The sequence below is a fragment of the Lepidochelys kempii genome, chromosome 11 (assembly GCF_965140265.1).
Source record: "Lepidochelys kempii isolate rLepKem1 chromosome 11, rLepKem1.hap2, whole genome shotgun sequence".
Lineage (NCBI taxonomy): Eukaryota > Metazoa > Chordata > Testudines > Cheloniidae > Lepidochelys > Lepidochelys kempii.
Genome location: NC_133266.1, coordinates 16,790,978 through 16,808,623, shown reverse-complemented (window position 1 = coordinate 16,808,623; position 17,646 = coordinate 16,790,978). Strand labels below are relative to the sequence as shown.

Below are 17,646 nucleotides of genomic sequence, written 5' to 3'. Positions count from 1 at the left end.
TGGTAAATCACTGCTCTTTAAATATGAAACAACATTCAAAGTATGATTAATTTAAAAGTTAGAGAAGATTTTTTTTTTTTATGGTGTACACACTTCCTACAGGAAATAAATCAAAATCAAGACATTCCAATTAAAGAGTAAAAAAACAAGTTATGGTAGCACATATCAGTAAAGAGAATTCTACCAGGAGAGATAGCTTCTTCACATTACTGTAACAAGAAACTGATTCCAGTTGCACATCATGTCATGAAAAAAAACAAAACCGAAAAACAAAACAAGAAAAGTATTATATTCAACATGTTGCCACTATTGCACCGGTACCTGAGATTCAAAAGCTAAATCTCTTGTGCCTTTACCTAGCAACCATTATAGAAAGCTCCATGAATCACTTTTCTAACAAAAAAGATATAAAAGATGTTCTTGTACTAAAAATCACAGGTTGGTATAGAAAAACCTCATTACCTCTTATTAAATGCAGGTATAATATGACAATATATAACTTTAGTAATTAATACTCTAATACATATATCTCTTGTAATGCTGGGGCACAACTGTTTAAAAATTTAAGGCCTTTCAGGGAAATAATATGTTTTGTATTTTACATTCCATTCTCCCGAATGCCTCACATTAATAAGAAGATTGCTGAAGTCATTTATGGTATCTAACACTTATATCATGACACTAAACAAATCTGATTTCTCAAAATATTTATTTATATATATAAATATAAATATATATATATATATATTTTTTGGAAAATTAGTGAGGAGGTCCCAGCATCTGAATTGTTTACACATATAGTTATTTGAATGTCCTTCGGAGGCATAGAGATAAGATGTTCTCCTATGTATTAATGTTCATTTTTTCCAGCACAATGTATTTCTCTACACAATTTAAAACTGCTATGTAAAACTCTATAAACTAACCAAGGATTTGATGATAGATCACACATCTTTGTCATGTTTTGTAATGTTAAATAAGGATTCTGGTCCACAGTTACATGTTACAGCCCAGTACTACAACAACTATGGGTCATGGGCAATCGATTTCAAAAGTGAACCTTAGTTTTCTTCTGAAAACAGGGCAATATGCCTGTTGGAAAGCAAAATTAGCTTTGCTAGGCTTATCTCTGCAGATGCCACAATCCTTACCCTTCTCGCTACTACAGAGAACATGATTTAGTGTTGAGCATTAATTACGCAAACTTGACAGAAGCCAAATATTAATTGAAGATGTAATAATTATTTAAGGGAACAAATATTTGCATTCCATTGCCACTATGCCTTAATTAATGGCTTTTCTTAGTAAGGATTCTGCTTAAATTCTCCGGAGTTACCTTGCTTCCTAAAAACCATTTTTAACCTTATCAGGAGAATTCTCCTCTTGCCAAACAGCCAAAAAATTATACCCAAGATCAGATATAAAAATAGTTCAACTGCGGCATTTAAAGTTCCTGTCTTCTCATGGGTACTTGACGGCTGAAGTAATCGACAGACAGAGACATTCACTTTTAGTTAAGATCGTTTAAAACTAATGCAGTTTGGTAGAACTGAACGTTATTTTTCATTCAGTTTGATGTACATCATCAGTATTTCTTTCCAATTTTTATTGACCTCCATTTCTACAAGAGATCAGGAACTCTGGCTTAAGTGTTCAAAAATAGGAGTATAAAGGACAGGTGACTAAATATGGACTTGAGACCAAAAAAATGGGATTTTTGAAAGTAACTAAGTGACTTCAAATGGGACTGTGCTTATAAATCTTTTGAAAATCCCAACCTCAGGTCCTATCTTCATGCCCCTACTTTGAAAAAGGTTGGCCTCAGATAAATTTTGTTCATAGTTTAGTGACCAATCGTTGATATAAAATTCAGAAAAATATTTGTATTTGATAAAAATGAACAAAGAAATAAATATTTGCCTGCAAGTGCAATAGCCTATGTTTTAACTTACCCTCCATAAATTTCAATTAACAATGGACTTCTCCCTACATCTACTGATTTGGGGGTTGAATAAATTAAAATCTAATCCTTCTATATTAAGACCACAGACTTGGATAAATGTTTAGTCTAGTTAGACTAGTTTTTTCTTTACATCACCAAATCACCACCACCATTTCCACAATTAGTATCCTTATTGGTGGGAGTAATATAGAGATCAAAGACTGAATGGACATTTATCCCTAGAAAAATGTCAGTTCCTCCAGAACAGGGTTGAGACAAATTGCAGAGCAGCAGGAGAAAGCTTGCAATGTTACTGTAGGTTTTGTAGGTATCTGGAGGATTTAGTCACCTTGACTGAAAGTCCATCTGTACTCTTTATAAGCATTACAATTCACTAAAAGACAAAATGAATTAGTAAATAATACCCCTGGGCCAAAGTTACCAAATTTTACTTTTTGAAGAGGGCAATGACTATTGGCAGGATTCTTGTGAATATATTTATTAATTCATTACCTTGCAGCATCAAACAGAACAGCAGCATTGCAGTAGGGAAGAAAACTCAGGTCACAGTGAAAGTTAGCCATTACACAATAATTTCATTAGGAAAACCAAGTCAACTTGATTATCTCTAGCTTTAAAATTGCTTGGAAGATTTCAGTTGAGACAAGATAGTAACTACAAAATTTAGAATTCTACTTGATGTTTTCCCCCCTCAAATAAGCAGCTGCGCACATGGCATCTTGGAATTATTTACAATTTTACATATTAAATAATTTTGACTATTAAGTTTTCAAAAAGAGACTGATTCTGAATTATGAACGTTTACATCAAGTGCTTGTCCAGCCAAATTTAAAAATACATAACCTTTTTATACTAACACTTCTTTAAAAGTTTCAGATTGTTAGGTCATAACAGATTTTTAAACACAAAGCACCCTTTCCTATTACAAAGTTTTTTAAAATGGGATAAAGCAATATACGCAGTGTTCCAGAAACCTGCATATGTCTTGCTCCGACAGTTGCAAGAATGTACTTATTTAATAAATTAAGATATTTTTCTAATTTTATGTGTTAATATGCAAATAGACTTTATAGAACAAAAATGTTAATCCGTACCTATTACAAGTAACCTACATATTTAGCTTTTTCAATCTGAAAGCCTGTAAGAAATGACAACCTGCAGACTTATTAACGTATTCATTTTTTAAAGTAATTTTTGAACAACTTGTTGTCCAGCATTTAACAAAAATGTGAAGACAAAAACAAAAAATAAATCACCAGACCAGCATTTGCTTTCTTGATTATGTCAAGTAATTTCAAGTTGAGTTCTATAAGGCAGGTTGGTAGTTTAGATGGACTGGGATTTCCTATAGTTGTAGTGATATGCACATAGTGAAGTTGTTCGTTGATAGAACTAGATGAAGACAGGCAATTATGGGAAAATAAAAGTTTAGGAGTTTCAAAAGAACTGAAACTTTTTTTCCAAATGTAGAATAGGCACTGAAATATGGTTCCTTATGGACTTTCCAGGAGATTGTCTCTTTGCTGAGTATGAATCCATCTTTAAACTGAAAAAAATGAAAACAGAATTATTAATGCTATGCATTAGGAATTAATTGTATTGATTTTGATCCTATATTTCCCATTTTCCATACCTTTTCCAGTCCTAGTATTAAACGTATTTGAAATTGCGCATGCAGAATGGTGAAAAATAGATTGCAAATATATTATAGAGCTGGGCTATATTTTGTTTCGAGGCCAAACAGGCATTATTAGACTATGGAAAAAATGACCACATTTTTCTAAGTCTTGCATTTCTAGTTATTTTAGCTTTGCAAAATTCTCCACACTCCCTTGTCAGGGAGAGCAGCTTTATTTATTTCAAGGGAGAGTATCAATCATGATAAAGGGCAAGTGAGTAAATGTTGTGCCTGCACAGGTAAATTTCCATGACTCTTTGGCAGACTGCTAACATATATGAGCTCCTTCTTTAATTCATGGAAATGAGAGTTAATAAAACAGGTAAAGCTACTGAAGGTAATGGAATAATTAGCAAGTCCATTGTAAGGTGTTAACCTCAAGAGGGAAAAAATTTACTTAGAGTTTGAATGTATTCACTTTATCTTTTGAAGTTTACATGTTAGACATACCTATTGCCTATGAACAGCAGCTTTCTCCTTCTTGAGAAACACTATGCATAGGGATGAGGCTTTCACACTGTTCACTTTCCTCTGGCATTCTGAAAGAGATATCAAATTCATTTTGTAATTACAGAAAAGCTAAGACTGGTTATATTGTGACATGGAGACATGAATAGTAAGGATGGTAATGCTATATAAAAGAGTTACGTAGTCTCTTGAGAAGTGTTCATTAAAAAACTAAATACTTAAGTGAATTACATATACTGTACTAGAGTCGTCATAATTAAGATCTATAGATAGCCATTTGGTGTCTCGGCAATACAGCAAATACTATGGTAACAATAATTAGGCAAAACCAAAACTGTAAAGAATATTCACTGCAGAAAATTTTTTTAGTACAATGGGATTTTAAGATGGTGGCTTGTCCCCCGGCCCATGAAAACCCCACTCCCATACCCAAAGTCTCTTTCCAGGCATAGTTTTATTTTCCAAACATAGATAAAAAAACAAAACAAAACCAGTTCTTCCACCCCCACGGGGCTACAAGTACTAGGGGATTTTCCCCTTTGCCTCTCTCATTCCGTCCTGCTTCAAGGCCTGTTGCAGGATTCCTCCTCGTTCCTTGCACCTCTTCCCAGGGCTTCTCCCAGGAGGCTTTTTTCCCCCCACTGCTTCCCCCCCAATGGACTCCCTACAGGCTCTGCCGACCTTTCCTTCCTGATGGCCCAGCTCTTTATAAGGAACACATGTCCACCCTTCAGCTGCATCTGATTAATGAATAGGGTTGGCAGGACCCAGACCTCTGGCCCTTAAAGGACAGACAATCCTGTCACAGGGATTTTTATAATTTTGTCTCTGCCCTCACTGGATATTAGGGCAAAGAATGGAGATAAAGAATTACACTGGTACCTAATCAAACAGTCAATGAGGTGCTCTTAAAGAAGGGGAAGGGAGGGAGCCAAAAACCCTGGGTGAGAGTTCTGAGGCTTCTGAAATAGGTAGGATACATAGGGAAGATAGAATGAAAAGTTAGGGAAATTACAATAGGTGATCATACCTCTGAATTCGATGCTTTCTGCAGATAAAGGCAAAAATTCTTCTGATTCCTACCATCACTGGATCCCAGTTGTTGTAATGGCATAAGCAAGTTGCAATGAAAAATGAGAAAAATACATGGATTGCCCCTGCAAAAAATAACCAGGAAAACTGCACCTGGAATTAGAGCATGAATATAATTTATCTATCATGTAACAAAGTGCAATAGTAATTTCTTTTAACATTGGACTTTTTTCTTTTGTGACAACTGCCATAAAATTGAGAAGTGTCTACTTTTGTTATTGTTAAAAGTGTCTAACTTCAAGATTGTAAAGATAACTGAATTTGTAATTTATTACCTCCTTTGTTGCTACAATAGTGTTAGGATATGTGTTTAAGAGACATTTCCACTTGGAGAAAAAAAATAAAATCTATTCGTAAACTGTGTTGGGTCTCAGTTCCTTTGAATGCTGAACAATGTTACAGTTTTTGCATTTTAACATTTTCTATAAGATCTCTTGGTTCATCGTATCCTCAGTCATCCGCTGTGTTCAACTCCCTTTTTTCCTTACCTCCTTACATTGGGACCTACGTTTTTCCTCCCCTTCTCTTCCCGGTAACATGGTTCTCTTTTCTAGTTTCTCAAATGATCTCATCCTTACTCATTCACTCATAGACCTTAGAAGGATTACTAGGTACAGAAGATCAAGAGACTACATCTTCTAGCTAAAAGCTGATGTGGATCCACATTCAGGTGAGAAGCCAACACTCCTCCCAGGCATGGAAAGAGATGTGCTGGGATTCATACTAGGGTACGGTCTTTAAACCCTCTTTTGGGGACTTCATCTTCCATAACAGTCTCAGGAAAATACGCATGCATCTCCCCTCTCCTAAATTACATCTGGTTGCTGAAAAATGGAAGCACTTTCTTTGTTTCTCCACCCACCTGTACAAGTTGACGGCACTAATCCATGAAAGTTTAATTTCCAAAGATGAGGAGGCAAGCGAATTTTCCAAGCCCTGAAACAACTGTATGGACAACCCAAGTGAAATGTCACAAAACAACATACCTACTCCACCTAGATTTGAATTTCTGACCAACAGTTTAGCTGAAAAAAAAACAAATATTTCAGGGCAATTTGTGCCCCCAAATTCTCATTTAAAGAGATATTCAGAGATGTGTGCATTAAAGAAATAAAAACAAACAATATTTGAAGAGAAAAATCCTTGGACGTGGTCCTAGCAAAGAAGTTCTGATTTTTGTCTGCCAAATAAAGCATATGGAGAAGCTAATAATTTTGGAAGTAACAAGAATTTGTTCTTCCTGAGTGTGTGTTGTGTGTGTGTGGGGAGGGAAGTACAGCACTTTTTATTAAGTTATTTGCTCACCTGTTTTGAAAGTGAGCCATAAATTAGATGAACGAGATTTTACCTGACTCTAGGATAGTAACAGTTAGCCTGAGCATCTGGAATGTCTACTACATATGTAAAGCTTCAAAACAGAAATTACAAGGTCTGTAAAAAGCTTCTTTTTAGCTGGAAAAAGCTGATTAACCATAGACAAGGCTCCCCCTTGTGGAAAAAAAATAAAGTCTTATACAGTGATAGGAAATCTTGGGGTTTTAATGAGTATGGACAACACCTCATTCTTAGAAATCTGTATCTGCAGTTACTAGAACTGATTAGTGTCCACATTAATTTCTAACTGAGCCTAGCTTCAAACAATTGAAATAAATGTTTAAATGAGCTTAAAAGGTGCATTAAAAACATGGGGGACAGCCACCTGGACTAGGACTAAGAGGACCTGGGTTCAATTTCTGGCACTGCCACTAATTTGCTGGTTGACCTTGTGCAAGTCTATTCATGCTCCGTGTCTCAGTTTCTCCGTCTGTTAAATGGGGATTATGATACCGACTTCCTTCCTAAAGCAAACTGAGATCTATGGATGAAAAGTGCTTTATACTAACTAGTATTACTAGCTGCAACAAGTTTGACTTGTAAGGTCTAAAGCATGCACATGTCTTATATTTTAGTACTTTTCCCTTTTTTTCCCTTTTCCTCAGAGCTTCTGTGTTTAGGGGAAGAGGCAAATCTCCTGGGGAACACAGCCAACCTGAAGCACCCAGCTTCAGAGGGAATGCTCCCTTGATTAGTTCTATCCAGACCAGCTCAATTATAAAAGGCACTGAAGGGAAAGGAAGGGAAGAATTCAGCACTCATCCAGCCACAAGTTCAAAACCAAAGACAGACCTAGCCTGCCTAGGTCACATCAGAATGGTGTTAATTAGTGTGAGAAAGAGACAGGCAGACAGAAACCTGGATGGTAGATGACAGCCATGTGAAGAGAAAATGAACTAGAAAGTGTGCAATTTGAAGCTGAAAAGACCCCTACACCATTACCACGTTTCTCAGTGGCAATGTCTATGGGGAGGTGGAGGAGGAGACAGATTGCTAATAAAAGGGTAACCAAAGGCAGATTCTAGAGGCAGCAGCAGTTTTTAGTGAGAGTGAAGAGATAATAGTCAGAAATGAAAGCAACAGGAAAATCCACAAGGAGTAGGAAAAGAAGAGCAAGAAAAAGGTAAGAGGGTGTTGTGCCTGAAGGATGAAAAGGGTTAGGGAAGGTAGGGAGGAAAGGAGTGGATATGTGCAGAGGACTAGGATTAAGACAGATGTTGCCAGCAGACAGGCGGAGAAAGCAGAGGTAGATAAAGATTTATTAAAATAAGGAAAAGAAGAAAGAGCAAGTGAGATGAGAGTGAGTAAAATAAATGAGATTTGTTATTAAATGTTTTGGGCTTATTAATATTATAAATGTCAAACAGATACAGTACAAGTGTTCCGATTATTGTGATGAGTGCCATAAAAATAATTAGCAAGTTAAAAGAAACTGTGTTGCCATTGCATTAGTGTGCCTCGCATCTGTCACACAACATTGCTTTAATGCTGTCTCTTCCATTTCAGATGCTGCAGTGATTTTGTGTATTTTTTGCTTATACAGAATAAATTCTATTTATTTAAAGGACTGGGCTGAGAGTCTATTTGGGTTTATAGTTCAGAGAAGAAACCGCTCCAGTTTTCTGGGAATTACGAAAAAGGATTCCTGTTCATTCAACCATGGCCGCGACTAAATTTAAACAAATTGCCTCAGAATATGAAAAATAATAATAAAAAAAAGCTTGTGAGCCGTTTGCACTTCAAAGATATAAATATCGCTGCCTACATGCACTGGAGTGAAATTCTTCCTGTTTTTGTGGAGAAGAGTTACTTTGATTCACTGAGGAACTTTTTATTTACTTTTATATTCTTGGTACAATGTTTATGTCTTTTATATGACTTGCTTAAGTTTCAAGGCCAAGACAACTAGGCTTGTTTTGTTTAAGCTGTAGCTTATTCGCATGAAATAATTTATTTTAGTTGTAGTTTCTGTACACCTAAAGCTGAAAACATTTTCACTTTCTACCAAATAGAAAATATATCATATTTCATGTCTGCTTCCACTACTATTATTCAGGTTTGAATTCAGCCATCTTAATGCTTGTCATTTTCTTTCTTGTGGCGACTGGCATTTCACATGAAGAAAGGCCTTTTAAAAATAGCCTACCACAAAAACAGTGGCCCACATAAAATGTCACTACAACAGACTTCACAACACATACAGATGTTGCTGAACCCAATGTCCAAAAAATAAGATTTGGGAAAAGTCAGCCTTACGTGATATAATGGAAAACAACAAAATAAAAACTGATTCCAGTCTTCAGAATGCTTAGCAGCTTCCAGAAGATACTGTATTTTGGGAAATAACCACTAAAAAGTGTCATTAATTGCATAAAAATAAGGCAAGAAAGCCAGACGAAGACCTGCATTTTAACGAGACACATGACAGTAGCAATGTTTCCTCTAAGTTTTGTTTGTACTGAGCAAACTACAAACTTCACTGAGAACTACATTTTTGTCCTTGGGCAAGATTACCCTCAGGGTTTCAGGCACAGGAGGGAGTGCTTGGTTGGATGCTCTACTTGTGGAGTGGAAGCAAGTCAGCATGTTAGCGGTGTCAGGGTGAGTGCTCTGCATGGAGACCAGGGAAATGAGGGAGTCAGAGATAGAAGGAGTGGGGGTGTCCGAGGCAGCAGAGAGATGTGGAGCTGTGTTCTGCATAAAGATGGAGTGAGCACGTATCCTTGTGCACCTGAATGGTCTGCCAAGACTATAGTGACAACGTAATTATTCTGAAGACAAGGTGACAGCACTGTGATATTCAAAAGGTTGCACACATTTCAGAACTCTTCCCTCCTCAGCAGGAAAAGACAACTCCACTTCGTTTTCCAACTGGAAAGAGTGGGAAAAAAGTGTTCAAACACAGTCAGGTAAAGTTGGCTCACGCTCCACCAACATACTCCTACCCCTTTTTTTCAGTAGAGGGGAAAAGTGAGAAGATGGGGGGGGGGGAGAAGGGGAACCCTTAAAGTCCAAAAAAAGAAAAACAAAGCTTTTCAGTGTATTAAAAAATCCCAAAGGGACATTCAATCAAAATGAAACAATAATATGCACAAAAAATGCACATAGAAAAAAAAAATTGTTCATCAGAATGGAAATTTTCCCTGTGAAAAATTTGTGATCAGCTTTAGTCTCCCCACATTTAAGTATCAGAATGGGGACAGACCCTCTACAAGCAAGTAAAAGAATATCTCAAAAGTAATGTAAAAAACTGCAATTTAATGAACTACTGTAATAAGTTATCTAATGAGCTAATTACTTTTTAAAATAAGCCTGCGCTAAAAATGTAGTGTGAACTGAACAACCATAAGTAACACCTGAAACCTGTGTGTTCACTCAAGACATCTACATGATGTATAAATTGATCCAAGTAATATTTCTTGTGAGGTCCATAAGGAATTGTTAGTGTACTTTTATGTATCATCTTTGTGCTTGAGCTTTGATCTTTTGAGATTTTACAAACTACCCAGAGTCAAGTTGGATTAAGGACCCCACTTCAGAAGAAAAGAAATGCCATTGAGAGTGGTGGGAGTGATCAGCAACTGGCCGACTGAGTTAATTTCTGGCACTGCCACTAATTTGCTGGTTGACCTTGTGCAAGTCAATTCATGCTCCAGGAACCGCGGCCAGTGGGAGCTGCAGGGGTGGCGCCTGCGGACAGGGCAGCACACAGAGCTGTCTGGCTGCACTTCCACGTAGGAGCCAGATGGGTGACATGCCGCTGCCTCTGGGAGATGCTTGAGGTAAGCGCCACCCGGAGCCTGCACCCCTGACCCGTTCCTGCACCCCAACCCCCTTCCCCAGCCCTGATCCCCCTCTTGCCCTGCGAACCCCTCGGTCCCAGCCTGGAGCAACCTCCTGCATCCCTAACCCCTCATACCCAGCCCCACCCCAGAGCCTGCACCCCCAGCCAGAGCCCTCACCCCCCTACTCACACCCCAACCCCCTGCCCGGAGCCCCCTCCTGCACCCTGAACTCATTTCTGGCCCCACCGCAGAGCCCACACCTCCAGCCGGAGCCCTCACCCCCTGCACCCCAACCCCCAATTTCGTGGGCATTCATAGCCCGTCATACGATTTCCGTACTCAGATGTGGCCCTCAGGCCAAAAAGATTGCCCACCCATGGAATAGAGTATACGTCCACTTCCTGACCTGCCAAACTATTTTGTTGCATTTAACAGCTGCTGCATACCATCAATGGGTGAAGGGAATCCAGTCTACAAAGTGAGTCCGGATCCTCTAAGCTGCGAATTGCTATAAGTGTAAGCTGCTTTTAAATTATTGTATTGCTTACTGATCCATTTTAGGGTTTACCATCTAAACCAAAGAACTTTAACCATTTCAATATTATTTAAGGGAAAGGAGGATTTCCGATTTATTTAGCAACATACAACTAACTATTAGTCATTGCTGTCATTTGTTTAAATTTGTCAGAACATAAAGGAAGCTTTCATGATTTGCCTTTGATAAGTACAAAATGCACTTGATCGATATCCATTTTTTTTTTTTTTTTTTGGTGAATACAAAGAAGAATTAACGATACAGGTGAGAAAGATAACATACACTAATTTCAAAAATTGTGAGGCACCTCACTTATGCACAAATGTATGCTTTCTCCTCCCCCGACAAGCAGTACTTGTGCTAGTTTTGAAAGCGATTCCAAAAAGTTAAACAGGTATTGTAGAGACAGATCAAGTGATCTCAGTTGCTATAGTTAGACTTTGCAGCAAAACGGAATAATTATTTGCTCCAACATTAGGAGCAGCAGCAAAGTTTTAAGAGCCCATGATCTTAGCAAACAGAAAAACAAACCTGTAAGACGGAGAGCTTTGAGTCAATTAAAGCAAGAATGAAAATGAAGACAAAGTAGTACTCAACATGTATGAATGTATTATGTGTTACTATACATAGAACATAAGAACGGCTATACCTGGGTCAGATCAAAGGTCCAGCTAGCCTAGTATTCCGTCTTCCGACAGTGGCCAATGCCAGGTGCCGCAGAGGGAATGAACAGAACAGGTAATCATCAAATGATCCATCCAGTCGCCCATTCCCAGCTTCTGGCAAACAGAGGCTAGGGACACCATCCCTGTCCATCCTGGCAAATAGCCATTGATGGACCTATCCTCCATGAATTTATCTAGTTCTTTTTTGAACCCTGTTACAGTTTGGCCTTGACAACATCCTCTGGCAAGGAGTTCCACAGGTTGACTGTGCACTGTGTGAAAAAATACTTCCTTTTGTTTGTTTTAAATCTGCTGCCTATTAATTTGATTTGGTGACCCCTCATTCCTGTGTTATGAGAACACTAAATCCAGATTATAATTCATATAAACAAATTAAGAATTTGGGGTTCCTTGCCATTGATAAAATACTACAGTCAAACATTCAGAAAGACAGCTAAATTTTATATGAAAATCATGACAAAAATGATCTAATTTTAATAGAATATTCAACAAAAATTTAGACAATTTAGTTTGAGGGGGAATATAAATGAAAAATTGTGGCTCATTTCTGTTCTAAACACACTATTTTCAGATATTTATTTTAATCACATGAAGTGCTCTCTCACAGTTATTAACTTCTATGACAATATCCATCGAAATAAGGTGTTTTTTTTTAATTGGGACCGCTTCATTTACAAATTTAATTTAATGTTTATTGTATTCATAAAATCTAGGATTAAGCCTTAAATTGTCCATCTTCTGCAAACATTAACCTACAGATTTTTTACATCACTAACGTATATTTTGAAAATATACAGGCCACATACAGGATTTTACACTATTAAGTTGCTATTTAAGGATGCTGTTACATGATGTTCTACAGGTTTAGTTAAATGATTAGACCAGGTAAGGGAACTGAAGTGGGAGAGTTTGGTGATTTAAATTACTTTTCATTGAAGTTGTATTTCAGTGAGATAAAGTATGCAGTAACAAACAAGATTAAGATACATACAGGAAGGATGACAGACAATTCAGTCTTGATAATTAACAGTAATAGGAAAATACTGTACATTGTGTACATTCAGCTTTAACACTGGCATTGCATTAAAAGATACCTACTTAGGCCTGTTAATAATGCTCAAATCTTATCAGTAATCAAGTGTACATTACCTTCTGCATGCACATGTCAGCTATTATGGACAGAGGTATTGTAAGGCTTAGCGCAAGTGTGCCTATCAGTGATGAGGTAAGAAAGCAGCCCCTAAAAAATATAAAAGTCTTATTTAAAAATTAAGACAAATACTTTAAAGTACAGAAGAGATTTAATCAAGGTTATCTGTTAGTTAAGGTTTGTTTTAAGTGTAAAGCCATAAGGTTTGTTTTCAAAAGTTCTTTGCAGGACACCTTCAATGTGAAAGTGACTGAGCCATACAATATATATATTTTTTAAATAAGACATTTCATGAAATTACTGTGAATTTGAAGTATTCTTTAGTTCACGAATTATTGGCCCAACAAAAGATCTACGGTAAGGCTTGCCTAGTGTGAGCCATTTCGGTATCAAGTTAACAGCACCTAAGATATTAAGAAAGGCTGTAAGTTAGACACTATGATCCATCAAGTCAATGATCCCAAATGTAAAACCAGGCTTGACAACAGATACCTTCCTAAGAGGTATTCTGCTTTGTCATGTAAAGAATCACTGATTTAATAACTCTGTAAATGCTTATTTTCCTACTCCAGTCAATACTGTTCATTAAACTAAATTACCTATTTATTCATGAGTCTAATGGTATTAGATGCTGATGGACCATCAAAATCAGTAATTAGGAAGTTTTCAAGATAATCTGGAAAAAAAAAAAAACAGAACTACTCCCCTTTTTTGTTTCTTTATCTCCATCATCAAGGAACAAAGAGGGCACCAGATATATTTTTTCTATTTTAATTTAACTTCCTAATTACTAGGGCTGGTCAAAATTTTCCATCAAAACTGTTTCAACAGAAAATTGGCCTTTCTACTAAATATCAAACAAAAAAACCCCAATAACTTTCCACAGACTGACCTGTTAAAAAACAACAACAACCTTACCCTTACCACCCCAAAAAAACCCCACAACCAACCAATCTCTACGCCAATAAAGTTTCTGGTTGAAAAATGCTAAGATTTTATTCAGAAATGCTACCACATCACCTCAACGGAGATGTAGTCCAAGTGCCTCACCACCCCATTCTCCTCTATGGGCCAGATTACTAGACAGACTACATCTCTTATGATGTACCATAGTGACATTACCAAATCAAAATTTTCTGTTTTCAGCTTAAGATTTTCAGTTTTTTGGCCAAAATGTTGAAGTTTTCCACAGAAAACAACCCCCTCTCCCTCAGTTATCTGACCAATACTAATTACCAACTTTAAACAAGACCTTAAATTTAAGAATATCAATTTTTTTATTCTATTCTTAAAAATTCAGTTAAGTCTTTCCTATGAAATTATATGGATAACTAGAGAATTAGTAGGAGTGACATCACAGAAGCTATGCACATGAAACCTAGTTAACTGAAAGGGGATGTGATTTTTATTCACATCACAAGATTGAGCTTAATAGGTGTTAACAAAAATAAAACAAACAGTTTGAACAAACAGTTGGAAAAAAGTCTTTTGGCTAAAGATTTAATGCACATGCCTCTTCAATTAAGGAATGAGAGAACCCCCAATCCAAGCCACTGGGTCCTTCTCAGAGAGACTTCCAGCAAAACAAAGACTAGACTGGACATTATATTGGTAAACTTTACCAAAAAAAAAAAAAAAAAGAGGGGGGGGGGGCAGAAAAAATACTTGAGCAGGGGTGATGGGGGCAGAGAGAGGAAGCAAACAAATGTTAGGCCTTGTTTATTTATAGAGCAAAAGCAGCAAAAAAGCACTCTCCACTCCCCCAGAATTAAATGCACAAATCCAAATTTCCAGCTCCCGTTCACAACACTTTTAACTGGTAGGTATTTTCTATGACCCCACTTTAAGTTCTTCCAAATACAGAAGTAATTCAACCACACAGAAATTTAGGAGTACAAAGTTTAATTCAAACTTACAAATATGAAGAAACAAATAATTAAGACTCAAAATCTGCCACTTGGCTCTTCAGCTTATGCTTTTATGTCGTTGTACGCACAAAGTGTAATTAAAAAAGCAAAAACAAAAAACAACTGTGGTCTTGTTGGGACTATTTGCATGAATAAAAGGACGTTTGATGTTAACTCAAAGAATCCTATGATTCTTTGGGTTTAGAAATATTTTAGGGAGAGTTTGGGGACAAAATGAGATTTCTCATTCACTGCATAGCCATGAAATCACTAGCTTAATGTAGGAGCTGGGATCTCAACATTTAAATGGTTTCAGCTCAAACAAGTGTTACAACAAGAATATTTTTCTAATCTACACTTTAGCAATTATTATTTTTTTCCAATTTAGCAATCTTGCTTCATTTTTCAGCAAATGATTTAATAGCGTCACTAGAGAGATGTCTCTTATTAGCAAGATGGTGTATAATATTCCAAAATATCCTGTCAATTAAAACTAAAACTTATCAAAATACTAAGAGCCTATACTCTGTGATGCAGGTGAACCTTCACAGTGTGGCTCAGTCACCGTCCAGTGACTAGGCCACTCAATTCAGAAGCCTGACACAAAAACGGTTACTCGCCTTCTCATAACTGTTGTTCTTCGAGATGTGTTGTTCATGACCATTCCAAACAGGTGCGTGCACGACAGCCAGAAGATTTTTCCTCTAGCAGCATCCGTAGGGTTGGCTTGGGCGCCCCCTGGAGTCGCAACTTCCTGGCTCCCAAGAGAGGGCCCTACCGACCTCAGTTCCTTCTTGCCGGCTACTCCGACAGAGGGGTAAGGAGGATGGGTATTGGAATGGACGTGAACACCACATCTTGAAGAACAGTTACAAGAAGGTGAGTAGCTATTCTTTCTTCTTCAAGTGCTTGTTCATGTCAATTCCAATCAGGTGACTCACAAAGCCCAAGTTCAGGAGGTGGGGTGGAGTAGTTCACTGATTGGAACACTGCTCTTCCAAAGGCCACATTATCTCTGGCCTGCTGGGTAATTGCTTAGCATGTGGTGAAAGTGTGTATGGAGGACCAGATCACTGCTCTGCACATTTCCTGGGTGGGGACTGCATCAGGAATGCTGTTGAAGAGGCCCGAGCTCTGGTGGAGTGCGCAGTGATCGAAGGACAGGCACCCCTGCCAGGTTGTAGCACTCACAGATGCAGGATGTGATCCATGACAAAATCTCGAGAAGAGACAGGAAGACACTTCACTCTGTCCACCACTACCACGAATAACTGGATGGACTTTTGGAATGGTTTAGTTCTCTTGATGTAGAAAGCTAGTGCTCTGTGGACATCCAATGAGTGAAGCCTTTGCTCCCTGCCAGTCAAGTGCAGCTTTGGATAGAACACCAGGAGGAAGATGTCCTGGTTGATGTGGAACTGGGAGACAACCTTCGGGAGAAAAGCCGGGTGAGGCCTGAGCTGAACCTCGTCCTTATGGAATACAGTATAAGGAGGCTCTGATGTTAGGGCCCTGAGCTCAGACACCCTCCTAGCTGAGGTTATCGCTACCAGAAACGCCACCTTGTATGAGAGAGAGAACAAGGAGCACGTCGCCAAAGGCTCAAATGGCGGCCCCATAAGTCTGTAGAAGACCAAATTGAGGTCCCAAGCTGAAACAGGCTGTCAGACCTGCGGGTATAACCTGTTGAGACCTTTAAGGAAATGGCTGGCCAACGGGTTGGCAAAGACCAAGTGTCCCTCTGAGCCTGGGTGGAAGGCAGAGATGGCAGCCAAGTGAACCCTTATTGACGACACAGACAGTCCAGTATAAGTAGCACCAAGGCGAGCATCGGAGCCGAATGGTGCTGCGCCAACCAGACTGAAAATTTCCTCTACTTGGCAAGGTAGGTAGCTCTCGTGGAGGGTTTCCTGCTGCCAAGGAGAACTTGTCTGACTTGATCAGAGCAAGAAAGCTCCACAGGGGCTTCCATGCTGTGAGGTGGAGTGACTCAAGGTTCGGATGTTAGAGACGGCCATGATCCTGAGTTAGTAAGTCCAGGAAAAGCCGCAAGGTAACTGGAGCTTCCACGGACATTTCCGGGAGTGACGTGCACCAATGCTGGTAGGACCAGGCTGGAGCTATCAATATCATTGAAGCTTCTTCCCTCCACATCTCAAGGAGTACATTGTGAATGAGAGGAATGGGCAGGAATGCATATAGGAGATGGCCTCCCCAGGGGAGGAGGAACACATCTGCAATGGACCCCGGGCTGTGATTCAGGAAGGAGCAAAACTTCTGACACTTCCTGTTACATTACGTTGTGAACAGGTCTATCTGGGAAAAGCCCCACTGATGGAAGATTGAGTTCATGATGTCCGGCCTAAGGAACCACTCGTGGCGATGGAATGACCTGCTGAGATGATCTGCCAACTCGTTCTGAACTCCAGGGAGGTACGATGCTTGCAGGTGTATCAAGTGCTCTACACAGAAGTCCCACAGCATGAGTGCTTCCTGTCACAGGGGAGAGGAGCGTGCACCCCCGTTTGTGGATATAAAACATCGCTGTGGTGTTGTCTGTCATGACTGATACACATCTACCTGTTAGGTGGGCTTGGAAAGTCTGGCATGCCAGGCGTACCACTCTCAGCTCTGACGTTGATGTGTAGAGCGAGATCTGTCTGAGACCAAAGGCCTTGGGTTCTGAGGTCTCCCAAATGTGCCCCCCAGCCCAAGTCTGACACCTCTGATGGATGGCTGAGGGCTGGTGAAGGGGATCCCTGCACATACTACCTGCAGGGTGAGCCACCACAGGGGTACTGGAGGAGGCAGGGTTACAATCCTGGACAAACTGTCCTGGGTTGGCTCATACACTGACGCTAGCCATGATATGAAGAGATCGAAGTCTGAGTCTGGCATGCTGTACTACGTAGGTACAAGTAGCCATGTGTCCTAGAAGTTTCAGGCAGTTCTGTGCTGTGGTGGTGGGGAACTGCCTGCGACCTTGAATGCTATCACCTAGGGCTCGA

General features: G+C 38.9%; 1 protein-coding gene across 8 annotated transcripts in view; it reads right to left on the bottom strand.

Moving 5' to 3' along the window:
- Positions 1 to 2,425: 2,425 nt before the first annotated feature.
- The window catches only part of SLC35F5 (solute carrier family 35 member F5), a 52,840-nt gene continuing 37,619 nt past the window's right edge, over positions 2,426 to 17,646 (bottom strand). For 7 of the 8 annotated variants that reach the window (XM_073305267.1, XM_073305266.1, XM_073305265.1 and 4 more), the window contains 4 exons: positions 12,731 to 12,821; positions 5,140 to 5,294; positions 4,092 to 4,180; positions 2,426 to 3,509 (listed from right to left, as the gene is read on the bottom strand). In XM_073305267.1, coding sequence (XP_073161368.1) covers positions 4,099 to 4,180; positions 5,140 to 5,294; positions 12,731 to 12,821 — 328 coding nt within the window. In that variant the 3' untranslated portion in view covers positions 2,426 to 3,509; positions 4,092 to 4,098. Of the gene's footprint in view, positions 3,510 to 4,091; positions 4,181 to 5,139; positions 5,295 to 12,730; positions 12,822 to 17,646 lie in introns of those variants that run through there. The other variant, XR_012154211.1, reaches the window with a different exon arrangement.